This window comes from Spermophilus citellus (genome assembly GCF_964194105.1).
Source record: "Spermophilus citellus genome assembly, chromosome: 2".
NCBI classification, from domain to species: Eukaryota; Metazoa; Chordata; class Mammalia; order Rodentia; family Sciuridae; genus Spermophilus; species Spermophilus citellus.
In genome coordinates, this window is record NC_138183.1 from 150698835 (window position 1) to 150726272 (window position 27438).

Below are 27438 nucleotides of genomic sequence, written 5' to 3' on the forward strand. Positions count from 1 at the left end.
ATTTAGAGAGACCCTGACTATAAATTAAAATATAAAAAGGACTGGGGATGTGGCTCAGTAGTTAAGCGCCCGTGGGTTCAATCCCCGATACAAAAAAGGCGAGGGTGGGGGTAGGTAGTAGAGGAAAAGAGAAGAGGATCAAGATCAGGATCTCCCTCAGCCCGGATGGGAAGAAACAGAGAACAAGAAGCCTTCTCTAAGATCTGAAAGTTGTTATGCCCCGGGGCTCAAGTTCCAACCTTCTCCAGTGACCCCGCTTCTTTTCCAACACCTTCCACCTGCCACATCGTGTCACATTCCAGTCCACTTCTTTCCGTGCTCCACGCCCTCCAAACTGGCGTGCTTTTCCTCCACGTGGTTCTCTGTAGATATTGGTTGCCTGGGAGACCCTAGCCAGGCGGGGCTCTAGTGATGTCACAATAGGAACAAGCCAATAGCCTTGACGTTGGTCAGTGACGGGAGACGCGGGGTGTGGCTTTGCCGGCCCTGGCGCGATGAGGCGGCTGCCCGCTGGGTGGCGCCGATTTCCCGGGGAGGTCCTTTCTGGGCCCCCGGCGGAGGTGGGGGAGAGGCGGGCAGGAGCCGAGGCCAGGGAGCCCTCTGCGTCAGCTGCTGCTCGCTGCGCCGCGCCAGTGCCAGCCAGGACTCACTCGCAGCTCCATGCTTGTGCCCGGTTCGACTCGTCGTCCATCCTCCGAGAAGAGGCAGGTACGTGCCACCTGTCGGAGATCCGGGAAGAGGGATGTGGGGGTCACTGCCGGTTTGAAGCTCATAAAGTGAGGTGTCAACGATAGTCTGGGCAGAATGGACATTAGAAATGTAGGGTGAGGGCCAGCTGTGCGGGGGAGCTCCAGCTGTGGGTCCCACTATGTAAGGGGGGCTGCCAGCTGACAGCTCAGAGTGCCAGGAAGAGCCATCTGTGCACAGATCAGTGTGTTCTAAGGAAATGCTGCTTCGGAGGGTCCAGGTCGCTGTGCCCAGTGTAATATGTGGCCCGAGAGTGATGCCTGGACCCTGACGACCCCCCTCCCCACGTGTGCGTGTAGCTCACTTACTACCTGCTCCTAAAGCTCCTGGGGGCTGTCTCTGGTCAGTTTGCCAAAGGGGGGAGGGGTTTTGGGGAGCGCAGCAGTTAAACGGAAGGAGAGATTTTCCACCAATCCCAAATCAGAAAGAGGCAACTTTGAAATTCTCCTAAATCCCAAACCAGAAGTGGGCATGTGGTGCTCCAGGCAAGCAACTTAACCAAGGGACACCCAGGCCAACCCATCCTTGCTCTCCTCTGAGGAGAGACCTAGCTCTTAACCTGGATGCTTTTAAAACAGGGCTGAGTTGGAAAGTTGTAGGGGCTGCTCATCTCCCCAGGACCAAGCATGAGAACACCCCCCAAATCCACCCGCAAAGCCAGAGGAAAGGAGAGGATTGATGATCTAGTGTTGGGGCATTCCCCTGCTCTTTTGATGCTGTAGACAGATGCATGGTGACTGGAATGAGGACTGGAATGAGGGCGTCCTCTGAAGTGCATCATCAGGACCCAGGCTGAGTCAGTGGCCTGTGCTGAGACAGGGTGGAGGCACCAGCACGGGTCCTCCCAGTCCTCAGGGAGAGCCATCGAGAAACAGGAGAATCATCCTGAGAGCAGACAGGTGCACCAAGGCCAGAAAGGCCAAGAACCCTGCTCCTCCTTGTGACCCTGCCCAGCACAGCTCTGCGGCCCAGGAATCCCGAGCCCTCCAGCAGGTAGAGTGGAACCACTCCAGAGGGGCCAGAGAGTCTCCTGGCAGTCTGGGGGAAGCTACACTTGCTATATTTTTCTAGATAAATGGGGAGGGAACCCAAATGGGCTTGTCCTGTCTCACTTTGGTGGACTGGACATCTGGGAATATGACAACTGGCATTTGCCCTTCCCACTTTTGGGATGTGGGCCAGTTCAGAAAACCACAGGGCTATTCTCTGGCATTAAAACAGAGCACTCCCTGAGGGGTGGCCTGAGGCCCTTTTCTTCTAGGTTAGGGTCCTCTTCTAGGAAGGATCACCAACTGCTACTACTAATACTGCTGTTCACTAAAACAAGAAGTGGAAGTATTCAATACAATCATCATTTTCTGAACTCTTACTATATGCCAGGAAATTTACAAATATTATTTTATTTCATCCTCACAACTTTGAGGTATACTATTATTATTGTTATTATTATATTTTATTAATCATGTTTTACAGACTAAATGAGATTCAGAAAGCTTAAGTGACTTGCTCACTGACTCAGATCCAATAGGGAGAAGAACTGGAATTCAGGCCTAGACTTAGAAGTCTATCATAAAAAAGTAGTTAACTGAAACCTGAGTACTGGTCTTGTCTGCCTCTAGCTGTCTGTGTGCCCTTGAGCTAGGTCTACTCCATCTCAAAATTCCAGGAGCTGTAACTAGCAGTAAGGCTTCTTCCTGTTCTCTAATTCTATGACTGACAGCTCCACAGAATCCAGCCTCTTCCTATTTTTGTCTCAATTTCCACCCCAGTCCTCTACCATCCAGTTTCCCCTTGAATTCCTCCACTGTTCCACTTCAAAATGCCTCCTCCTGAGAGTCTTAGTAGGACTCCTTGGCTGGCACCAGTCAAACCAAGTGGCCCATGAAGAGTGGGCATGCCACTGCCCCTTTAATTCTCCCGGGGCTTGGAATGCAAGTTGCCTTCTCTGGGAGGTCAGATAAGATACTATATATATCCAGCGTAACCTGAGCTCCGGATTACCCAGCCCGGAGTCAGACTCCAGCTTCTGGGCTCTCCACTGCGTTCTCTGCCCTCCCGGGGAGGAAGCCCCCAGGTCCCATCCAGTGCCCCTGGACACAGGTCAGTAGCGGCCCCTTTGGTGTCTGAGCTTTGCCTGGGCAGCTGTCCAGATGACAGACATGAATGAGTTTGGGGGAGCTCATGAGAGGCCACCGTTGGGCCTGATGGGTGCAGTTGGCAAGACCAAAAGCTCCTCAGGAGGTGAGTAAAGAGGACAGCTAAAGCCCTAGAGGAGAGAGAGGAGGACAGAACTCTTCCCTGGGGAAGGGGCACCTGGAGAGTGCCTGGGCAGAAGTAGGTGCAAAAGAGAATGTAAGGACAACAATACTGTCTGGAGCCCATTTCTTTGCCTTTTCTTGGACCTGTAGATGCCCAAACCCAAGTCAAGAAGCACCCTATAGAGATGCTGCCCTGGGCCCACCCACTTATTCTCCACCAGTCAGGATGCTTGCCTTAATCTCCAATCTCTTTATCTCCCCTCCCACTGCCACCCCCTGGACTATTACCAGCAGCCAGAAAGATAGAGATGAATCCAAATTCCCTTGGATGACCCCTTGCTATGGCAGATAAGCTAGTGGGTCCCTCCGTGCTAGCTCCTGATAAGGGAGAGATGCTAGTGACAGGTTAGAGGAGGGGGTATAGGTTGAGGCTCCTGGGGCCTAGAAGTAGACAGTATGGGCACATAACTATGCCCCACCCCCATCCTCAACCTGCGTCTTCCCCACCTTCCAGAATTGGATGCTTGTATCCAGACAGGGGAGCAGGGGACCAAAGCAGCCAGACTAAGAATCAGAGAGTGTAGGTGGAAACAGGGCCCCCATCTCACCCCCCTTAGCCTTCAGGGTCAGCACATTCTGATGCGGTTAGCAAGCAGCTTTCGGAAGCTCTGAGGTCATCACCACCACGGAGGCTCCCGAGCACCCAGCAAGACTAACTAGAACTCCTCACTCACCTGCTCTGATCACCTGGGTAGGAAGGAAGAGACTTAACCCTGTTTAGGTGTGACCCTGAAGCTACTTGGGGCTCTGTGGCCAGGAAGCCAGCATATCTTCACTCCAGAGAACCAAGCAGATCTGGGCAAGTGAAGATTGCTGGGATGTGGGGCATCACCCATCTCCTGCCCCCAGGGCCAGGAGTGCCTAGGATTCTTAGGGAGCAAGTCCCTCCCCTGGCTGGGCAGGTTAGGGAGCCCTTCACGTGAGCTACAGGAAATGACAGTGGCTGACGCAAGGAGATGGCTGCCCCAAGGGGACAGGGCTCATTAACCCCTTATTCACCTAGCATAGGTACCTTGGGGAGTGGGCTGAACGACAGTCAGATTAGGAGACTGGGGGACATGTTCAAACAGCCAGGGGGCCAAGGACCTTGAGCTGGGGTAGATTCTGGTGCCAGGGGACACATAGGAGTTTGGCACCATGAGTGAAATGGAGGCCTCCTAGACCATCTCATGGCCAATCAGTATTATTCTGGGGCTCAGGTTGCACCTGGCTTCATTTTCATCCGCCTGCAGGAAAAAATCCAGAGGGCTGCTCCTGTGAGAGTCGGTAACCCCCATTCTGTTGCTGGAGAGTGGACACCCGGATCCTACAGTGGTCCTCTCCCCACACCCACCTCACAGGTCCCTAGCCCTGCCTCAGCCCAAGAAAGTATCAAGTGGGGGTCTCGGCTTCAGGGTCCTAACCCGACTCTGTGATGCTCCAGCAAGGCTCTGGGACGGCCACATCACTCCAGGGATCTTAGTTTCCTTGTCAGCAAATGAGCATCATAACACCACCTCTTGCTATTACGTAGCCGGAGGACCACGTCAACACTGTGCCCCAAGTCTTAATGCCATTTTAAGCTTTAATACCTTCACAAATATAATGCTAAAAACTTCATTTGAAAGTTTCACTTATTAAATTTCTTGTACATTTATTTTTGAATTGTGAATAAATTCTTAATTTTTTTATAATTTGACCTTTCCAACAATGTTTGTAAGTGTGAGGCAGCCCTCTGTTTGAAAAAGTTCAGTTCACCCCTGCACTGAGACTTCTGGGGTTCTGCTGATAAGAACGCTCAGAAGGCAGCGGGACGCATGGTGAGGGCCGCATGTGTTGGTATAGGGCTGCCGAGAAGGTGAAATCAGAAACTGCAATGTGAAGTCCTCAGTGTGTTTGGTGCCTGGTCCATAGGTGTAGAGCACCAGCTGGCCAGGTGACAGCTGCTTGGATCAGATGTCCCCTACAGGAAGCTGAGTTCCACTGTGCAGAGGAATGCTAGTGCACCTCTCAAGAGGGGTAAACTGATCAAAGTGATGGGGAATCTCAGAGAAAGGAAGAGCTGGGAACCTTGGAAAAGATGGCATGAAGGAGGAGCGTGTCCAAGGTGGCGGGCACCTGGGGAGGTGCTGCCTGGAGCCGCATGCCTATACTTGCCAGCTCTGGGTAAACAGTAAAAGGAGCTGGGCAGCAGGGGCCCCACACTGGGTAGGGAGGAGTATGGGGGATCCCAGCCAATCGGCTGGCCTCCCACTGCCCCATGAAAGGGCCATTCAGTCCAGGCTGTTCCTGTGGCAACAGGGAAACTCGCAGCCATGTGAGTGCCCGCTCTGTCCCTGTCTTGCAGCAGCAAGGCCACCACTAGGGCCCCAGCCCAAGCTCCCGCCCATGGTGCATTCTGCAGCCTCCAGGGACAGCAGTGCCAGGTAATGTCAACCCAAGCTGTCTTATCACATGGAAAGTGCTGGGACTCTTCTGAAGAATGAGACTTGGGTTTGGTGAGGGTAGGGGGATGTGTTCAAGCCCCAGTAAGGACCCTCTCCCTAGACATGAGAACTGTTCGACAGATATCAGAGCTGAGTGGCAGCTTCTAGGGGGTGTTAGTGATGGCATGTCTCCCAGGTTGCTGGGGGAGGGCAGAGGCCTGGCAGTTGCCTGCCAGATTAGAGAAGACGGGAGAGCCAGGGAGCCAAGGATCCCTCCTGGGATTCTTTGGGACAGAAGGTATGGCTCCACCTCCATATCCCCCGCCCCCTTCCAGGGCTGCCTGTTCCTATCTGCTGTACCTTGTTTGGCCCAGTACTTCTGCGTCATCAGCAGGGCTGGAGAGGTCATGGGCTTAAGGCACTGCCGCAGAATACCAATTCCCCAGGGAGTGTTGGGGAGGGGAGGGTGAGCTGTTAAAGACTAGCCATGAGCTCATGCCCTGGAGGTGAGGGAATATCTGATTGGTGGGAGGGTGTCCAGAGCCCAGCTCCAGAGACCTGGAGTCTCTTTGACTTTGCATTATTGAAGGAGTTCTCCAAAGTGAAACAGCAGGTCTGGTCCTCTGCCCTCACTCCTGAGCCTCTGTCTCTCCCATCATTTCCCTGGATGAGATGGTCCCCCAGTTACTTTTTCCTAGATAGGAGTGAAAGTTGTGCTGGAGGTGGGAGCCAGGGGACAAGGGAGAGTACATGAAAGGTAGCAGGGGTTTTGTGGGCCAAGCAAGTAAGGGCAGAGAGTAAGGTGGATGGGCCTTCCTGAGGCCAGTCTGGAATTAAAACTGCTGGAAACCTCTAGCAGAGTCACAGAGTGATTTTCTGGGTCCTACATGGAAGTCACCACTTGCTCATCTCCCACCCCTACACCTATCCCAAGTCTTGCATGGATTGGATTTCTAGAGATTTCTGCCAAGCTTTAAGCATTTGGGGCTTGGCACCAGGTGCTGGTCTAACGCAGGCAGGCTGTGGGCTGCCTGAGCCAGTGTCTGTTCAACAACTAGGTGTCTGCCCACTGCCCACTAATCTCTCTGAGGGCTGCAGGAGGAAGCCTGGTGCCTAGGCCGAGGTCAGGAGCCGGCCAGGCTGGGAGATGGCCAATCCTGACAGTATTATTATAGGGAAGAGCCAGGCTGCCTGGCAGGGGCTGGGAGAGGAGATAATAACCAGTCATTGTTAGGGGCTTTCACATGTTATTATCTCATTTATTTCTCACAACAACCCTGTGAGATAGGAATCATGATGATAATCATTATACTCATTTACAGGTGAAGAAATTGGGCTCAAAGAGGTTAAAAGAGTAGTAAAAAAAACTGCCCAGCTAGTCTGTCATGGGGAATCAAAGCTGGCCCCTCACACACACTACCTTGAGAGTCTTAGAAAGGTCTTCATCCCCACACCAAGGGAACTCCCCAAGAGCTCCCGAGGACCGTTGAGGAAAGGGGCCTGAGCCTACTTGCTCCTCTCTCTGAAGCATTCCTGCCACTCCTGCTAAAGTGGAGATGAAGCCTGCATGCTGGGGTGATGGTGGCACTATAGGTATCCCCAGCTGAGCCTAACTTTGAAGGAGGAGAAAAATGGAAAGAATGCTGAGTCACATGCTAAAAGACATGGATTCCAATCCTGACTTTGCCAGAGTGTGGCCTTGATCAAACCAACATCATTTTTCCTATCTGTCCAACAGAGAAGTTAAAATGCATGATCATTTAGGGACCTCCAAGCTCCACATTCTGTGATTTCTGTGTTCCTTCATCAGATCCACTGGCCAGGGAGGAGTGGTGTCACCTGCAGTGCAGGATTTTGGCCTCTAGGGGGCCCCTTTGCCCAAATCAAGTTTTAACAGGAGCAATTTAGCATCCTTGTTGGAAGGAGAATCCCTGGGAGGCCCTGAGGCCCTAACTCCACAGAAGGCTAAGCTCAGTAAAGAAGGTGGGTTTGGCCATAGCAGTATCCCCACTGCAGGACCAAGCAGCAGGTTTCCATTCTCAGGGAAGCACTCTGGGGTGCAGTGTGGAGACTGATGTCCAGTCCCTCTGCTGAATGCTCCCTCACCACCTCCTCTGCCCACTGATCCCCATCACTTCTTCTCAGGAGCCTTTTTTCCTGGTGAGAGATCTCACCCCATGATCTTCAGGTCATCACAGCAGACAGTCTACAATGCCAAAGAGCTCCTGCTCATTACTTAAGTCAGAGGGCAGGAATCCATGGTGACTCTTGAAAAAAGTCCAGAGTTCTCAGTCAGGGGGTGGGAGTGGGATTTCTCCAGCTTCCAGACCTCACATAGCTATTAGATCTCAGTGGGCTACAGGCTAGACCCCGGGAACCTAGCATTCCCAGCTCAGAAGTTTCTTCAGAATCTGAGCACAGGAACCAGATAGGATTTGGCTGGAGAAGGGTGTGTGGCTTAGAAGGTTGCAGAGGTGAGGACAGGATAGCAGATGCTGATTTCTTTTGTGAATGCATGAATGTTGGTGTGACTACAAGGGCACACCTGAATGCGTGTGTGCGTTTCTTGGCAGCCAGCTAGCCTCTTGTGGACTGGATGGCCCAGTTAAGCCCTAACTCCTGGTCTATCTGGGATGGATGGTAGGCACAACAGAGGGCTGGCACATGACAGGGCCCTTTGACAACTGCTTTCCTTGTCTTTCAGCCCATGAGGCTCCCAGACCCCACTGAGTGCCGCCCTGAAGGATGTCCCAGCTCTCCTCCACCCTGAAGCGCTACACAGAATCGGCCCGCTACACAGATGTCCCTTATGCCAAATCGGGCTATGGCACCTATACCCCCTCCTCCTATGGGGCCAACCTGGCCGCCTCCTTTCTGGAGAAGGAGAAGCTTGGTTTCAAGCCAAGCCCCCCCACGGGCTTCCTCCCCCGTCCCCGCACTTACGGCCCCTCCTCCATCCTGGACTATGACCGGGGACGCCCCCTGCTGAGACCTGACATCATCGGGGGTAGTAAGCGAGCAGAGAGCCAGACCCGGGACACTGAGCGGTCTTCAGGCAGTGGACTTAGTGGGGGCAGTGGATTCCCTTACGGAGTGACCAGCAACTCCCTCAGCTACCTGCCTGTGAATGCTCGTGACCAGGGGGTAACCTTGACCCAGAAGAAATCGAATAGCCAATCAGACCTGGCTCGGGATTTCTCCAGCCTCCGGACTTCAGATAGCTACCGGACCTCAGATGGCTACCGGATAGACCCCGGGAACCTAGGCCGCAGCCCTATGCTGGCCCGCACACGCAAGGAGCTCTGTGCCCTGCAGGGGCTCTACCAGGCAGCCAGCCGCTCGGAGTACCTGACGGACTACCTAGAGAACTATGGTCGCAAGGGCAGTGCACCTCAGGTGCTCACGCAAACCCCTTCCTCACGAGTCCCTGAAGTTCTCAGTCCCACCTTCCGACCCAGTGGCCGCTACACGCTGTGGGAGAAGAACAAGGGCCAGGCCCCTGGGCCCAGCCGCTCCAGCTCACCAGTACGAGAGGCCTTGGTGAGTTTACCCTTGGGGACCCAGTGATGGGCTGGGGAGACAGCTGCTAATGCAGAAGAGCCAGGTTAAGGTCAGGACTCCCAACCTAACTGATGGTGGATGGCAAGCCTAGTGGAGACAGCATGTCTGGTGCCCTCCTGTCACACTGCCAGGGTAAGAGGGTTCCCGCTCTCCCAAGGACCTGTATGCTTGGAGGTGCTTCAGCATCACTCTCCAAATGACCTGGCTACTCCACACACACACACACACACACACACACACACACTGCTATTCTCCACCTATCCTGTTCCGGCCAAAATGCCAGGGAGCTAGATGCTGGAGCTTCCAGACTACCAGGGCTCCTTGTGGCAAACAGGTCCTGTCTGCTCTGGCTGTGTCTCTCTTGTTCAGGCTTTACATCTGGGCCTAAGACACCAGAGGAAGAGGAAGTTTCCTCTGATGGACACTAATGGGCTAAGGCCCAGCATGTCTGGACACCAGGACTAAAGTGCCTTTGGAGAAAATTGTGGAGACATTTTTTACTAGGGCTTGAGACAATCTAATACCTCTATATTCCTGTGTGGGTTGGAACCAAGAAAGCAGCTTTGCTGGAGACTGAACAATTGACTAGCATGGTCTCCTTCATATCTAATTCCTGAAAATACCTCTCCAGAGGTATTAACTACATTCCACCTTTTCTGTAGTTATTAGTGTGCCCATTAGATGGCAAGTTGTCAGAGACTGGAAAAGATCCTGTCTCTAGATCCCTCTTGTGCCTCATAGAGCATGGAACTCAGCTGACCTGCTGACTGCATGGATGGATGGATGAGTGGGTGGGTGGGTGGATGGATGGAGAGTTGGGTGAATGGATTCATGGAGAGCTGGATGGACAGGTAGATAGGCATACAGGCAAGCATACAGGCAAGAGGGCTGGATGCTGTGTGAGCTCCATTACCTTATTTACTCCCTCTCATAGGTCATGTGCCTTTTGTGAACAACAGCTGTGCCACAGCAAAAAATGATGCTTAGAGCTCTTGCCTAGGCAAAGGGAGTATGGGTCCAGCTCTAGAGACAGGGCACTGTAAAGTGTGTCATAACTAAAGATTTGAGAAAACAATTCTGATGGCATTACTTAGAGAGCCTTGGCCTTGCTGGGCCATCTGGGAAGTACCAAGGAAGACAGATAAGCTGGAGTCTCCCAGGTCATTTAGACCCCCACAAGGCAGGGTTGGCTGTACTAAAGAGCTAGTAGAACTAGTAGAGCTAGTGTAGAAGCAAGTGTGAGACTGTGTCAGGAGAGCTGACCCGGAAGAGAAACACCTGCTCTCACAGAACTGTGCTTAAGGTATGCTTAAGGTGGAGCAGGATTCACTTAGACAAGTCAGATGTTGTTCAAGAGGTGGCATAGGTCCTAGAAGCTTCTGAGGACTGCCTCCCTTTGCTCAAAACAGAACATTCCGGTAAGCAGTGTTTCTCCAAGAGGAGTCTGCAGATTACCCATATCAAAAATCACCTGCAGGACTTAACAGTGTACCCAGACCCACTGACACAAATTCTATGGAGATAATGCCTGGGAATCTGCCCTTGTCACAAGTTCTTCGTGTGATTTCTAAGCATGTTCAAGTTGAAAACCTGCTCCCCAAATACTGAATTATAGACCCTACCCCAATACCCTATCATGAGAGAGCAAGGTGTCTCAACTAGGAGTCAAACTCCACTGGGACTTTGCCTCCTTCCTCACAGCCAGCTCTCCCTGGAGTCTGCTGCCCTTCCCAAGGGCCCAACTGGCCCCACCCCAACCCCCAGGACCAGGGAGAGAGAAGCTTTGAGAGAGGTTCTCAGAGGAATGGCACACTGCCCTAGGACAAACACAGTGGCCCTAACATCCTTCCCCTCTGCCCCCATCCAGAAGCAATTCACAACACTCTTAAGTGGTCAGGGATGCCCTATAGTGACTTCAGGGGGCTCAGAGGCCTAAGACCTTTGTTTACCTCACTCCTTTTGTTTTCACTTCTGGAAGCTGATTGTGTCCTATACAGGCGAGAACAACCCGGCTCATGTGGCCTAGTCCACTTCTTTCTAAAATCAGGTCCAGTTTCTCTTTAGGTCTCCATTTGGGATGTGGGTATCTTTTCATCTTTTCATCCATTCATTCATGCTTACTAGCCTGACACTCAATGCCTAGTACTGAGTGCTCAGCATCTAGCTTACTTGAGTAGGTTTCTTAACTTCTGAACCTGTTTCCTGTTCTGTAAAATGAGAGTGATCATAGTTCCCACTTCATACATTTTGTGAGGAATTAACAGTAATGTATGTGAAAGTGCCTGGCACATTGTAGGTGCTCAGTAAATGTCAATCCTCTTTGTACTCTTCCAGGTGCTTTGGAAGGCAAGCCATTGGTTTGCCTTTGTTGTATTCACAATTCACTTGGAGAACATCAGTTCTCAAATAATAACAATAGGAGGTTGTCCTGGGTGTGTTTAAGTGCAGTCAGTGGTGAGAAAGGAAGAGGTCGTCTGAGGCTGAGGCAGGCTTCCCATGACCTCTGGAAGGTACAGTTTGTAAACCTTGGACACCTATCAGCTGAGCTGTATTTCCTCATCTATAAAAGGGAATGATCACACCTGCCCTGCCCACCTCACAGGAATGCCATGAGGCTCAAAACAAATAATGAATGTGGGGAATCTAAAATCAGTAAAATGCTATGGAATAGTTCATTCAAACGTAAGAGGCAGGGCTGGGGATGTGGCTCTGTGGTAGAGCACTTACCTAGCATGCATAAGGCCCTGGATTCCATCCCCAACACCAAAAATAAACTTGAGATGGGATGGAGATGATAAAGGGGGGGTGTATTTTGCAGTGGGGAGAGGCCCCCCTGTAGGCGGAACAAGTGAGAAAGTGTGTCCTATACCCCAGGACTCTCAAAGGGCTAACCTGACCTACAGTTGGTTTTCAAAGAGAAAGGGAGGTCAGACGCAAGCCCTGAGCAGGAAGAGAACTGTTCCAACGAGACTCCTTCCCCTAATTAACAGTAACAGCCATCATGAACTTGGAATATTACAGACTCCACTGAGTATGAGTAAAGAACTGGTGGGGAGGAACATGAATTCTGAACAACCCCCTCCCCGTGCCTGTGCAGGCACCAACAAAATGCCAGTCTGTGGGGTGCAGCACAGCGCTAGGACAATGAGGGTCTGCCCAGAGGCTTCACCTTCGGCTAAAAATGCAGACAGGTGAGCCAGGGCAGTGATGGTGAAAAATAATAGCTGGTTACCCACAGTGGGGACTACAAGCCAGCCCAGGTGACTAGGCCCTGCAGAGCCAGGAGCTGGAGCACCGACCCATCATCTCCCCACTCTGCCCCACCTCTCCTGTTCCTGGGGCCTGTAGAAGGACAAGCTGTTCCCACTGAGCCCTGCCAGGCTGCGCTTTAACCCCTACAATCCTTCCTAATCCTCCTCCGCTCCACCCCTCCAGCTGCTCCTTGCCAGCCCTGGCATTCTGCCTGCTGGCATCAGCCCTACACTCGCCCCTCCCAGACTCCCCCTCTCTCCCCAAGAGCCAGGGGTTGGCCCAGGGCCTTCCTGAGTACAGTCAGCAGGCTGGGCACCTACTCCTCAACAGAGAGTCAGAGACCAAGGCTCGGAGTCTGACCCAGCCTATTCTCCTGCACACCCTTGTTCTCAGCTTAGAGTACTGTTCCTACAAGCGATGGAACCTGAGTACCTGGGTCCTATTTGCCCCTGGGGCTGCTGACTCATCTTCTGAGGCCTTGGGTTCCAGCTGTTCAATGACAGGGAGATTATATAAACTGAGGTCATGTGATTTTCCTCTCAGGTGGGACTTTGGACTTGAATGCTGCCCTGCAGCAAGTGGTGGTTCTCCAGGGAGAGCAGCTGAGGATGGCAGGACTGCCCAAGAGCTCCTAGGTGAGAGAGAAGCTGACCTTCCTCTCTCATCCCTTACTCCTGTTGACTTGGCCACATTGGACTGCATCCCTGCTGGCTTGTCCAGCTTGGCAGCTTGAGACCCTGGGGCCCACCCTCACCCATACCCACCCCAGGCTCACTCAGCTTCCCTGAGGAGATCAGAATTCCAGAGGACTTGAATCTGTGCTGCCAGCACAGGAAGGTCACTCAGGGAAAGCATTAATGGACAGTTCTCACAGCCAGGGAGGGCCAGTACTAGCTGCTGAGAAGGAAAGGGCAGCTAGTTTGTGGTTTGATTAGAATCAGCAAGATGCTGATGTCTCCATTCCTTGAAGACTGGCTGTGGGCTGTGACCTGGTTGGTGGCCTTAGCACTGCCAAACCCAGGTTTGATTTCTCAATCAGTGACCAGAACCATCCATCCTCCCTGCCTTTTCCTCTGCCCTTACCCCACGACATCTTCAGGAGTTAATGTGGTGCTGGGGTGGGGCTCAGCAATGCAGAAGTTAATCCAAGCCTGGCAAAATGTTCCCTGCCCCTGGGGGAGCCGCTCCACTGACCATCGGCTTTAGAAATAAACATCATGTTCAAAGCCCAGAGCTGCACACGTGGCTCTTTGCCTGCCCCCCTTACCTCAATGGATAGGTAAAACTGGCACCCTGGACAGAGGTATAAGCAAGAGAAGGAAGTATATGGGCTTCTGGAATCCAGCTGGTTCAGGCCAAACTGCCTGGGGCTTAAAAGAGTACAGAGAATTATCTTGGCCTCTTGTGTGTGTGTGTGTGTGGGGGGGTCCAAGTCATACAGGGATACAGAACTTCCTCCAGCTAGTGAGGGAAGCAGACTGACCCTCCTCCCAAGGCACACTGTGGACTACAAGCTCAATCCCTAACAAGGATGCAGAGCCTCTACCTTTTCATCTGTCAGTCAATCAGACCAACAGTCTATCTATAGCAACTGTAGGTACTTGCTAGGAACCAGGCCACTGGCCTTGAGACATATGCCTAAGCCCAAGCAATGTCACCAAACTCTGGACCAATATTCAGATCTGAAAGAGGACAATCTTAGGTCCTGGCCTCACAGAGCTAACTCAGAGTTTAATGTATTCATACTCCATCTCTTGCCAGGAAGGATGTGAGGTGAAGAACATGACATCCTACATGGGAAGCAGGCAAGCCCAAGTTTTTGAGAAGTGGGAACATTGGTCTTCAGGAATGAGCCCAGCTCAGATTATCTTGATATACCTAAGCATAGAAAGTCACAGAGCCTAGGCCACACTCAGATCCCAAAAGATGATCTCCTTTGTGCAAAGCCCACTTCAAGAAATGGCACTAGGGAAAAAGGATCTCCCAGGGACTGGGCTAGTTGAGAAACAAGCTGTAATTATTTGTTGGCTGTGTCTGGGAGCAGCCATACCTTCTGGATAAGACTGAATCCTGTGTGAAGTCTTTCTACTCACCCCAGACTTCTCAAAGCACTCGCATACTAGAGCTTTCCCCATCTGGCCCACCCTGCTCCCGGCAAGCTGCTCCCTGCCAATCTCCTGCATCCCAGGAAAGATTGAGAATGTTCATGGCAGTATGCCAAGGTGTCCTGGGGCAGGAATGCTCACGTCACTGGCTCTAAGTCATGGGGACACAGGGCAAATGCTGCAGTGGGTGAATACTCTTGGGCAGTGCCCCCCCACCCACAGCACACTTGCTCAACATGCAGAACCAGACTCACACCCCACCCTCTGAGGCTCAGTGGGACTTGCAGGATTCCCAGCAGAGCCTGGTCTGACTGTCTTCATTAAGACCTCATTAAGAGAATCCACAACCCTGCCCTTGAGGAGGCTTCGCATGCTGGCACAACCAAGACAAACCACACACAACCTAAGACCATTTACGAACGTTTTAGAGACACTTATAAAACAAAAATAAACACATTAAGATAAATTAATAGCATGCAAACTGAATGCTAGTAGTAGACTGAGGATATGCAGTAATGGGGTGTTTAGAACTGGGTGGAGTTAATTAGAGAAGACTGTGGAAGATATGAGTTTTGAGCAGAATTTACAAGTAAGTAATTGGCAGAGAGCAGAAAGGGCATCCCAGAATTTCTTAGCAATTGTTAAAAGTGTGAGTTATTAGACAGGTCTGGGCTCTAAATTCCACAGTGTCATCATTTATTAGCCTTCGGATCCTGGCAAGTCATTTGACCTCCATGGGCTTCATCTGTAATATAGAGATAATAGTTACTACTTCATCATGTAATTATGGAAATTAACTTGGATAATATACATAAAGCCCTTAGAATAGTGTCTGACATTTAATAAGGACTTAATCAGTGGCAGGTCTGTTGTTGTTTGGCAGTTTTCTTTTTAAGCAGAGAATAAGAGCAGTTCAGTTGGTGGTAGGGAGCAGAAAAGCAGGAGAATGGTGACAGTGGCGGGAGGCCATGGAGAATGGCCTTAGGCATTACCTGAGTCTTCTGAACTGGATGTAAGACACTGTAGTTGTTTCAGAGAAGACACAATGCTATTGAATTCAAGCTTTGTGCAGACAATACAGGACCTGCTCTAAAGGGTGTAGCTGGAGAGAAGGAAGCTTGGAGGAAAAGGCTGTTGCCCTGTCCAGGTTAGGTCAGAGTCTGGAGATCACACTCCAGACAAGACTGCCCTCAAGGATCACAGAGCACAGCAGCCTTCGGTTCCTGTCACCTGCCCCCTCCTGCTGTCACCAGTACTAGAAGAGGTCATGGTGATGATACTCTCCCTGCTCCCTCCCATTATCACTAAATTGCTGTTTTGTGGGTGGCCTAGCCCACACATGTGTCCCGGGCCCAATCTCCATGTGTCTGTGGTCATGTGTGCAATGCTCGTGTACATGTGGGGATGAGCACGCCAGGAGGAACAGAAGGAGCCCACAGATGAGTAACAGCACACACTGCTGCCTCTCAGAGTATTTTTAAACGCTAAAGATACTGGCTAAAAATAGCCAGCAAGCTCCAAACAAGATACTTTCTCTAGGCTGATTCGTGCACTTCCCTGTTAGGTGAGGGGGCGGAGCATAAAAAACCCGCCCCTCAAGACCCCCTGGTTCTTCCAAGTACTGCTGCACTTGGGGTCAGAGCAGAATGCTCACCCCCACCCCAGCTGAGCCCTGATCTCCCCACCTCCCACAAACGACTCAAGTTTGAGATTCTCAAAGAGATGGAGTTGAGTAATTGGGTACCCAAAAAAGGTTCTTTCCTGGGGCCAAAAGGGCCGGTGACCTATTGTACCTTATAAAACGAGTACCGCCTCTCTTGATGATGGGCCAAACTAAGCTTGGAGGATGGAAACTCAGTGCCAAGGCCGTGGAAATCTTTCTTCTTTACCTGGGCCCATCCACCCACAGAGATTGAGGGCCTGGGTCCCCCTGAATGCTGAACACAAGTTTATGCCATCTATGCATTTTGCCCTGAAAATAGTAGGGAGCTCTCGTGAGGGTCTCGAAATTATCTGCGGCACCCAAAAGTTCGGGGTTCTATGCTGCCTGGGCGGAAGCTCACCCGCGTGACGCTGGGTCTTGAGGAGGCGTCCTCTGCGGCCCCCAACGACAACTTGTTCTGAGTTGGGGCTGCGTGTTTCAGTTTCGCCCCTCCGGGGGACCTGCAGCCCTTTGCTGCTGGCAGACCCGGACGGGCCGGGTCGGGCCGGGGGTCACCTAGCTGCCCGGCGCCGAGCAGAACCAGCGAGCTGCGGGGGGCAGGCCCTGCGGCCTCGCTGGTGTCCGCGTGCCGGGGATGGGCGGGGCTTCGGGCCTGGCTCCGCCCTGGCGCTGACGTCGCGGGGCCCGAGGCGCCGGCTGGGCTGGCAGTCCGCGGGAGCCCGAGAACCGAGCCGGGGCGGTTGGCGGCGCGCGGTGGGGAGGTTGAGGTGGAGGGGCGCGCGGTCCGCCCCGCGGTAACGGTTACCGCCGGGCGCCGCGGACCGTGTCCTGTGGCAGCCTCGCCGGCCTTGCTGTGCCGGCTGTGGCACCGCGCGGGGACTCCCCGTGCCCCCTTGACCAACGTTAGACGTGGGGCCGAGCCCGCCGCCCGCCCCCCAGCATGCGCACCTCGTACACGGTGACCCTGCCCGAGGAGCCCCCGGCCGCCCCCTTTCCCGCCCTCGCCAAGGAGCTGAGGCCGCGCTCCCCTCTCTCCCCGTCCCTGCTGCTCTCCACCTTCGTGGGGCTTCTGCTCAACAAAGCCAAGGTACGCGGGCCCCTTTCCGGGACCCCCCACGCCAAGGGTCTGGGGTCCCGCCTCCTCCCCAGGATGTCCCCGGACCGCCACGCGCCCCTCGGCGGGGGGGACGGATTCTTCCCAGCCCCCACCCCTCCTTTCCCATGGTCTCCCAGCAAGGAATGCCCCCTCCCCAGGTGATCACACTCTTACTCGCGGCCCCCTCCCCTTGTCCAGGTCCCAACTTCCGAGTCCCCCTTACCCTCCCTGTCGGTGACCTGGGCACCAGGTGGCTCTCGGTTTCTTAATTCCGGGCACCTATCAGGACAGGTGCAGGAAAGCGTAACCTTGACTAGGGCTGGTGTGTGAGGGAACCGGCAGCACGCTGGACTCTGCTGGGTGACTCCTCCAAGGCCAGACCCCAGCAAGGAAGGCTGGTCCAAGGGGCCGCCTCCCATTCTGTTCCCAAAGGGCTCTCGCCCAGGGGTTGGTGACGGGGTCCTTTGACCCCGTGAAGGGCAGAGGAGTTGCAGACAGGTAAAAGGGGGCAACTTCCTTTCTCTTGCAGGCCCTCCAGGTGTGGGAAGTAGGCAGGGGATCCCTCAATTGAAGCAGCTGCCCTGAGTAATGCTGGGACTGAGGCTGGGCACTGTCCCCTTGGGGAAGGGAGAAGGGGCCTGAGCTTGACAGGTCTTATGTAACAGGCAGCAGCTCCCGTGTTGGCAGTGCGTGTCCTGCCCCGTGCCAGGGCCACACTGGGCTCCTTGGCTGCAGCCAGGACTCATGATTGACCCTCCCTGCGCAGGTAAAGTAAGCGTCTCCAGTGTGAAGACAAAAACCTCAGTAGGCCCCATACCCAAGATGACACCTCTGCATTAACCCAGGCGACAGCTCTTTGAGCCCTGGCTCCTGCCCTGGGAAAGGAGTGCTATTTACCAACTCTGGAGGTGGCATCTGCTCTCTAGAACAGAGCTTGCTACAGAGTCAAAACTAGGTTTGTTGATGGCTTAGTGTAAAGGGAGCACAGGATCCAAACTTTCTCAACTCTTTGCACATGAGTCTCAGCATAACAGCTTTCCTTCTGCTTTCCCTCTAAAAGGCTGCCTCTACAGGGTCTCTATCCCACCTCCTCAAGTTCTAGCCTCTCTCTCCCTGCCAGGCTGAGGTAGGATTGTTTGCCCTGTAAGAAAGGTCACTCCTGGGACATTTTGTTCCTCTCTGGAATGGAAAGTGCTGACTTTCCCTAGAGCTCCTGATTTCCTATTCATGGCAGAAGAATATCTGGCTGGGCATAGAGCAGCCCTGATCTCCCCTAGTCTCTTACCCCTACTGCTACCCCCCACATTCCACACAGAGTGCTCAGAAATTGGCATGCAGTTTTAAACTCAGGAAATTTTAGACAAAAGCACAACTCCCCATCCTAAAAAAGAAAAATTAAAATTAGCAGAGGGGTCTAGTGATGCCTTAAAGGATCCTCTCTCCTTTCCCCACCCCAAGACCAACAGAAGTATTAGATCCTTAGGAATAGTAACCATGAGAGATGAAACACCCTCCTTTACCTCCCACTGCTGGGTCAGAGTGAAAACAGGAGTGTCTCTGTAGGCAGATGACTCTGGTGTCCCTTTCCCCACCCCCACTAGTGCTTGGTGTGATATTGTCTCAGCTGAGGGCCTGCTTTGGTGTATATGGACATGGTCCCCAGTGGTAGAATGCTTTGCATATACAGCCTGTTTAGACAGATGTCGTCTGAGGCACAGAGGATAAGAGCTAATAAAGCACTGCCAAAAATAGGTGTAAGAGTGGGCATTCTGTGTGGGCACACTTAACATTTAAGTTTGGTTCCAAATGGGCAACATGGAGACTTCTGTAGCCTTTTTGTTGTTGTTGTTGTTGGGCCCCCTGGGAATCTTTCATCAATTCTGCCTGAAAATGCTGATAAGATCTCTGTCCTGGGGAATCATCTCTGGTGGCCCTTTTCCTGGAACATTGGGGTTTAGACTGTCAGTGAGGTAAAATTCAGATTTTGTTTGTGGCTGCATCCTGCCATCCCCAGCAAGCAGGATGCTCACACCCCACCTGCTGCCAGTAGGCGTTCTTTCCAGCCCCAGTTTTAAATCAGGTCTCTCTTCTGGGTGTATTTTCTCCCTTACCTGTTAGGATTGGACCTGACAACTGGCCAGGGGAGGGATCCTCTTACTTGTGGGATGGGCAAGGCAGTTCTTGAGAAAAGCCCTCCTTCAACCTGCTCCTCCCCACCCCCCCAACTGACAATCTCATGGGCTTTGAGCTGCTGACAGCCTATGAGGCTGTCAGCACATGGCATGAGTAATTTTAGCTGAGTTATTTCAGGCTCCTGTTCTGATCAGGGTTGAGCTGGCCCCACGCATGCCCCAGCCAGTGTTGCTCCAGAGTTGCCTGCTCCCAGGTGCCCTTCCTGAAAGAGGGAGCGGCAGACTCACCTGCAAACTGTTTCTTTAACCCTTTGGGCTGAAGGTCTTCTGATTCCTTTGGAGGTATGCCCAGGATTAGCCAAGATCCCTTGACAAACAATGCTCAGAGTCCGCAATCTAGCACCTGCTCTCTCTCCAGCCCCCTCACCAACCTCCACAATAGAGACAAGAGCAAGAGTGGCACCTTCAGCCAGGTGCTCACCTCGGCTTGGCTGCAGTATGCCATCAGAAGGATTCTCAGTCAGTGGCCAGTCAGGATGTTGAAACCGGAACCAGGCAGGGAGGATTCTCCCAGCCTTTCATCAGCCCTTAGGAGCTGAGCTCAGCTGGAAGGAATTCCACCTGTCTCTGGCAATTCAGAATGGTAGACGACTTGAGTTTTTCCCAGCTGAATATCGAAACTTAATTGGGTGTTTTGTCATTTAACTTTTCATAAGCTCCTTGAAGTGCCTGTTAGATAGCTGCTTTCTATATTGGACATCTAGTCTAAATGTAGGTCATTTGAGACAGGCCTGGATTTGGGACTTAAATACCCTAATATATGAATTCCTAGTCTGTAGTTCTAATCTCCAGTCACTACAATAACATAAAGGTGGGGAATATGTAGTGCATACAAGAAAGAAAACCCCTGAAGAACATTTTTTGTGTGTTGAAATTAATAAGCCTTCTTCAGCCCTCTTTCCTCCAAGGTACAGGGACTAAGGTTGAAAAGAAAACAGGTGTGGCCTGCTGCTATGGCTCCAGCTGGCAGACAGTTGCATGAGAGAGCCCAGTAGAGGGCCAGCCACTTTGCCTCATTCTTAATATTTTGTGTTCTTTGCTTACAGAATTCTAAGAGTGCCCAGGGTCTGGCTGGTCTTCGAAACCTTGGGAACACGGTGAGTTCTTCCTAGCCTACCTTTTTCCTGGGGCCACTCCTATTCTTCTGGGAAAATTTAACCAGAGTCCCTTCCTGGCTCCAACTGACTCCCTGCCCTCTAGGGCAGTTGGTACCTGTCCTTCCTGGCGAGTGTTTCATGGAATTGCTAGGCTCTGCCTCACCCGCCCCCAGCAGGAAGCACTGCCAAAAGGAAGTTGCCCTTTTAACTGTCAGCTTGCTCCTCTCCTGGATCCTTCTCTTTGAGGATACCCATTGCTTCCCACCCCTTCTGTCCAGCGTACCCACTCCCTTTTACTCACCTCAGTTGTAAACAACCAGTTATGTCTCCTGGGCCAATAGTAGCAATTTGCTTTACTTCACCCCTTTCACATAGAAAAAGAGAAACTTGAGGCTGTAAGAAGTTTATTTCTGGGTAGATGAAAACAAAGAGCCTTTGGTGCTAAGTAATAGAGATGCCACATAAAAGTTTGATCTCCCCCACTGTATAGATAAATATATACCAGAGATAAATCAACTTATAAAGACAACACGGTTTTTGGCTCACAGAGGTTTCAGTTCATGAACAATTAATTGGCCCTATTACTTTGAGCTTATAGTGAGGCAGCACATCATGGCAGGAACATGGTAAAGCAAAACCACTCACCTCATGGCCAGGACACGAAAGAGAAAAGAGACTGGGGTCCCACAGTCCCCTTCAAGGGTGTATTCCCAGTGACCTAAAGACCTCCCCTAGAGCCCCACTTAAAATGTCCAGCACCATGGGCTGGGGTCCAAGTTTCTAACCTTTGGGGGACATTTAAGGTCGATACTGTGGTACCCGCTGATTTTCTGGATCATCTCTTGCAGTGCTTCATGAACTCGATTCTGCAGTGCCTGAGCAACACCCGGGAGCTGAGAGATTACTGCCTCCAGAGGCTTTATATGCGGGACCTCAGCCACACCAGCAATGCACACACAACCCTCATGGAAGGTGAGGAACCGTGCATGGACATGGCCCTGCTTCCTCACTTGATGCTTTTTCCACTCCACTCAAATAGTGCAAATAGTTGTGTTTTAGAAATACCTCTCTACTTTTCTGTCTTTGCCTACTTTTTGTTGGGATTCTAGTTTGAGTTTCTTATAGAAAATATCTCACCTGCCCTCCACACCCTTTCTCTGCTCTCTTCTTCCAACAGAATTTGCAAAACTAATCCAGACCATATGGACTTCATCCCCCAATGATGTGGTGAGCCCTTCTGAGTTCAAGACCCAGATCCAGAGATATGCACCACGCTTCGTTGGTTATAAGTAAGGGCCCTGCAAACATGTCCTCCTAAGGTGGGTGGCAGCAAGAGCAGAGTCTTGATACAGAAGTGTTGCTCACACTTTTTTCTCTGGGTTAGTCAGCAGGATGCTCAGGAGTTCCTCCGCTTTCTTCTGGATGGGCTCCACAATGAGGTGAACCGAGTGACAGTGAGGCCTAAGTCCAACTCTGAGAACCTTGATCATCTCCCGTAAGTAGGGGAGGATGCTACAGGGAAACAAAACTTTTGTGAACTTGAATTTTCAGCCTGTTTCTTTGGGGTAAATGATTTTGGGGAGAACCAGATTTGCTTTTGAAGATCAAAGATCCACGTTGACATACCCTTAAGCTTAACATGGTTAGAGCTCTGACCCAGTTTTCTTCCTTCTTTGGTTCCCAGTGATGATGAAAAAGGGCGACAGATGTGGAGGAAATATCTAGAACGAGAAGACAGTCGGATTGGGGGTAAGTGCACAGACGTAAAAAATGGCTGCCTTATTGTAACCTGTTTCACCTGAGCAGAGCATGAAAAGCCCTGAGTATGGGCTGGGGATGTGGCTCAAGCCGTAGCACGCTCGCCTGGCATGCATGCAGCCCAGGTTCGATCCTCAGCACCACATACAAACAAAGATGTTGTGTCCGCTGAAAACTAAAAAATAAATATTAAAAATTCTCTCAAAAAAAAAAAAAAAAAAGAAAGAAAGAAAAGCCCTGAGTAGATCTGGGGTCAGCCCAGTGGGGGAGCACTTGCCTAGCACGTGTGAAGCCCTGGGTCCCACCAGCACTGCAAAAAAGAAAAGCCTTAAGAGTCATTCTGCGGGGAACTCTGCTTCTGCCCACATCCAACAAACTGAGGCAGGAACAGTGAGAAGACTGTGTGCACCCCCCGTGTTCAGCATCTCCTGACCTTCTCTTCCCAGATCTCTTTGTTGGGCAGCTAAAGAGCTCCCTGACATGTACCGACTGTGGTTACTGCTCTACAGTCTTTGATCCCTTCTGGGACCTCTCACTGCCCATTGCTAAGGTATGCACTACTGCTGCCCCACGTTTGGAGCTCCCTCCTGTCCTTCCATGTCATCAACAGCTGACCTTTACTTTTTTTTCTCTCCAGCGAGGTTATCCTGAGGTAACACTAATGGACTGCATGAGGCTCTTCACCAAAGAGGATGTGCTTGATGGTGATGAAAAGCCAGTAAGTCATCCTTTGGTGACAGCAACAACATATTTCCATGAGACTTCTCTGGGAAAGGTCCAGCCAAGGAGTTACTAGACTTGCCCTTTGATTTCTCCCACAGGTTCTTTAGCTCTGTTTATCTTGTCTTTCAGACATGCTGTCGCTGCCGAGCCAGAAAAAGATGTATAAAGAAATTCTCCATCCAGAGGTTCCCAAAGATCTTGGTGCTCCGTATCCTTAAGGTCCCTGGGCTTTGGCTTTTTTTTTGGGGGGGGGGCAGTTGGGGGAGTACTTGGGATTGAACTCAGTGGCACTCAACCACTGAGACACATCCCCAGTCCTATTTTGTATTTTATTTAGAGACAGAGTCTCACTGAATTGCTTTGCACCTCGCCGTTACTGAGGCTGGCTTTGAACTTGTGATTCTCTTATCTCATCCTCCTGAGCCACTAGGATTACAGGCTTGCACTGCTGCACCTGGCCCTAGCCCTTTTTAAATTTTATTTAGAGACAGGGTCTCCTCTAAGTTGCTGAGGCTGACTGAAATTGCAGTCCTCCTGCCTTAACCTCCTGTGCCACTGCACCTAGCAGGGACCTGACTTATGAGAATGACTGATGACAAAGAGATTATCAAAAATCACCAAAATTTTGGTGAGGGGAGCAGAGTAGGAAAATTTGAAACTTGTAAACTTCCTTGTGTTTGCTTTTCTGCTTCCTGAGGAAGGTGCAGTTGCTTGTGTGGTCTCATCTAGTTGCCTCTGTTCTTGCCATGCCGTCTGTCCTTAACTCATCAATCCCAGACCTGAAGCGTTTCTCAGAATCCAGGATACGAACCAGCAAGCTCACAACATTTGTGAATTTCCCACTAAGAGACCTGGACTTGAGAGAATTTGCCTCAGAAAACACCAGTGAGTATCTTCAAGAAGTGAAGAATCGGGGCACAGTGTCTAAGATACAGATGGGAAGCAAGGAAATGGCAGGAAGCTAACATGAGTTAGCAAAAGATTGGGAAGAAGAGGCAGGAGGAGGGAATAGGATGGAAGAGAGTGCCCCCGGACTCAATGCCTTGCATTTCCTCCCCAGACCACGCTGTTTACAACCTGTATGCTGTGTCCAATCACTCCGGAACCACCATGGGCGGCCATTATACAGCCTACTGCCGAAGTCCAGTGACAGGCGAATGGCACACTTTCAATGACTCCAGGTGGGAGAGGGGGCTCAGGCAGGGCTCCTGGCTGTCAGACCACATGTTTCTCAGTGCGTGCTCAAAAGCTACTTAACACACACAAGTCTGCCCATTCTGAGGCTATCAAAAGACACAGAAGTTGGGCCAAGCCTGGTGGCGCATGCCTTGTAGTCCCAGCAACTTGGGAGAATGATACAAGAGGATTCCAGGTTTGAGGCGACCTTAGCAACTAAGGGAGGTCCTGTCTCAAATTTTTTTAAAAAATAAAAAGGGCTGGGGATGTGGCTCAGTGGTAAAATTCCCCTGAGTTCAACCCCCAGTATTTTTTTTTTATTTTAAAGAGAGAGAGAATTTTTAATATTTATTTTTTAGTTCTCGGCGGACACAACATCTTTGTTGGTATGTGGTGCTGAGGATCGAACCCGGGTCGCACGCACGCCAGGCGAGCGCGCTACCGCTTGAGCCACAACCCCAGGCCCCCAACCCCCAGTATTAACCTAACCTAACCAACAGAGTTTTGCTGTGGGTGTGTAATAGAGAAGTGAGAGACAGGGGCCTCACACTTCTTCAGCCACTCAGCTCTGTGAACCTGATGGCCTTCCAGGCCAGGACTCTGACTTTTCCCTGCTCTCTCCACAGTGTCACGCCCATGTCCTCCAGCCAAGTCCGCACCAGCGACGCCTATTTGCTCTTCTACGAGTTGGCCAGTCCACCCTCCCGTATGTAGCAGCAAGGAGCTACAGCCCTTCCCCCTTCCCCGTGGTGGCCCCACACCCTAAGTTTTTTAAAAAGACAAAAAAAAAAAAAACAACAACAAAAAAAAAAAAACCTGACAAATAAGAGAAAAATAAACTAAAATAAAGCTGCTGAGCAGGAGTTGATGCAGCCTGGTCAGGGTCTGGAGCAAGGAGCTGGGTACCCCCAAGCCATGGCCTGGCGGGAAGATCCACTGGACACAGAGACCGGAGTCAGCACAGTGCTCCCTCGGCTTCTCTTGTTTGCATTTTTAAGCTTGTGGTTTTTTCCTGTGTGTAATAAACAACAGCAGTCTGTGGGGAGAAGATCTTCGTCCACCTGCCGTCCTCTCCAGCCCCTGCGCCTCCTGGGAAGACAGCACCCTCTGGAGCCTTCTGGGAGCATCATTGCCTGCATCATGGCACCGTTGAGGAGCTGGCGCCTGTCTCTACCTGGACCTGCTCACCAGTCCAGAGCAGGAAGCACCCATGAGCCAAGAGCCCTCTTAACGCTGCTAACTCCAAGGGCACAGGCAAGGGGACATCTTTGAGGAAAGCTGGTTTGGGTTTTTTTTTAAAGCCCAGCTTTTTTTACTTACCGTAATGAAAGTGTTCAGACTGGAGACCCTCTCCTCCACACCCCTTCACAGCTGGCATGTTGGGCTGGTCCTTTTTGTGTAATTCTTCAAGTAGAACTTTCCCAGTGCTAGCCCCCTGTGGTGCTAGGCGGGGTTGGCCAGGCCCAAGCACACCACAGTAGACCTGGGATCTAAACAAGTTTTTGTTTGGGGTTTTTCATTTTGTTTTGGATGGAATCTAGTTGCCTCCAAGAATTGTGCCTTATAGCATTTGGGGACCAGGGGGTAACTGCCCCTCCCTGAAATATCCATCAGTCCCTTCCCTTTTCCCCAGTGCCATGTTCAAACCCACTGGGGGAAATAGGGTCCCGCCCTGAGCCCCTGGTACGTTGTGCATTGCAGTGAGGCTAAGAGGGAAGTAGGTAAAACGATTTCTTACGATAGTGTATCAGTCCTTTCTGTCCGCCACCTCTTACCTACCCTGGTCTACTCCCTAGCTGTTTGAAGGATAGCACAAGCCCCCGTCCCCCGAGCTTCTCTCCTTTAATTTATTCTCTTTTAACATCCCTTTCCCCTTGCCTTCCTGCCACCTGCCCCTTCTCAGAGCCTCCTAGACACAGGCCCTCTGAACCGAGTTTCTCAGGGATGCCCATGCCACCCCTTAGCTCCTCTTGGTGTTGGCCTTTGGTCCTTCCTTAGGAGCTGGAGCCTGGGTGTCTGGGGACATCTTGCCTCTGTTGTATGATTCCTGGGTTTTGCCCTAAGTTGTTAGACAAAACTCCATGCCATCCCAGAGAGCAGAGTTGTTCAGCACTGAGGCATGGAGCACTGTGCACTTTGCACACTCCACAGCTGGGCCCAGCCTGTGCCCCAGGGAGCCTGGACCATCCCAGTGCTCCTGGGACCAGGCACTAGAGAAAGACACCCTGAGTTTTACCTGACCTGACACCCTTTTCTAGGGAAGACCTGTGAATCTGAGCCCAAGGGCTGGTGTACACTTGTTTACTGTGTAAGCAAGAGTAGAAGAATGTCTAATGTACAGTGGAACCTTGTACAGAATAAATAATAGCTTTGAGAAAGAAACTGGTAAGTGGTGGAATCTTGATTTGGGAGGGGTGTGAATGCAGGAAGGGCTCCAAGCATATTAAGGGCCATGTAATTCATTCTCCAAGTAAGTTCTGGAAAAAGTTATTCACTTGTTAAATTTTTCAATTCTATAGAAAAGCTGAAGTACATTTTGAACACTATATTATTCATCAAGATTCACTGATTACTGATTTTTTCCTGCATTTTTTTAATTTATTTTTTTATTTTTAGATGTACACGTTACCTTTATTTTATTTATTTTTATATGGTGCTGAGGATCAAACCCAGTGCCTCACATATGCTAGGCATGCACTCTACCACTGAGCTACAACCCCAACCCCTTATATTTGTTTATACATCCTTTATTTTATTTTGGCCAAAATATTTAGGGGTGAGGTGTCATATCACACTTCTAAAGATCTCAGCATGTCTTCTTAGATCATTCTCCTTCATGACACCTTTTTTACACCTGGGATAATTACCTAAAACACCTTCAAATGAATTTGCTGGTTTGGGTACACAGTTCTTTGCTGAAATGTATGGGGCCCATGCAGGCCTACAGTGAGCTAAATCAAGCCTCTCCAGTGGGCATTGAACACAGGACAGCTCACTCTTGGAGCAGAGTGGCTTGACCTGAAATGATCCGGCCTGGTCCTTGATAGAGACCTCAGCTTCTTTCCCCTTTAAGATAGAAACAGCTGCCTTTATGTTAAAGGTTTGGTTCCCTGAGGGGCTTTGTTTTTACCTTTTTTGTGGTGCTAGGAATTGATCCCAGAGCCTTGCACATGCTAGGCAAGCACTTGTACCCCTGAGTTTCAGGAGCCAGTCCCCTAAAGGTTTGTTTTTTGTTTGTTTGTTTGTTTTTCCAAGACTTTGGATTTAACCCCTTAAAGGGATTAACTCTTTGAGGCACTCAGAAACATTCTCTATTTTTCCCCCTTTTTGGTGTTCGTGTGTGTT

At 51.2% G+C, this 27438-nt stretch overlaps 1 protein-coding gene across 5 annotated transcripts; it reads left to right on the plus strand.

Annotated features, from left to right (window-relative positions):
• The first annotated feature begins 568 nt into the window (after nt 1-568).
• USP2 (ubiquitin specific peptidase 2) lies at nt 569-26475 on the plus strand. Of its 5 annotated transcripts, none has more exons than XM_081282515.1 (14): nt 569-708; nt 8175-9010; nt 20386-20436; nt 21285-21408; nt 21614-21725; nt 21821-21931; nt 22121-22185; nt 22641-22744; nt 22832-22912; nt 23047-23125; nt 23695-23802; nt 23978-24098; nt 24720-24799; nt 25126-26475. In XM_081282515.1, exons 2-14 carry the CDS (start codon nt 8216-8218, stop codon nt 25305-25307), a joined length of 2013 nt encoding a protein of 670 aa, XP_081138641.1. In that variant the 5' UTR covers nt 569-708; nt 8175-8215; the 3' UTR covers nt 25308-26475. The 5 variants fall into 5 exon arrangements, with proteins under 5 accessions (XP_081138641.1, XP_081138644.1, XP_081138643.1 ...); XM_081282517.1 differs by lacking the exon at nt 569-708 and adding an exon at nt 1607-1740; XM_081282516.1 differs by lacking the exon at nt 569-708 and adding an exon at nt 2722-2847.
• Nucleotides 26476-27438: the final 963 nt, after the last annotated feature.

What these genes read in the sequence shown, in the direction of transcription:
- USP2 (XM_081282515.1), top strand. Translation starts at nt 8,216, where the DNA reads ATGTCCCAGCTCTCCTCCACCCTGAAGCGCTACACAGAATCGGCCCGC. An exon ending in CACCAGTACGAGAGGCCTTG is followed by an intron (nt 9,011 to 20,385) that starts GTGAGTTTACCC and finishes CTTTGCTTACAG; the next exon opens with AATTCTAAGAGTGCCCAGGG. An exon ending in CCACGCTTCGTTGGTTATAA is followed by an intron (nt 21,726 to 21,820) that starts GTAAGGGCCCTG and finishes TCTCTGGGTTAG; the next exon opens with TCAGCAGGATGCTCAGGAGT.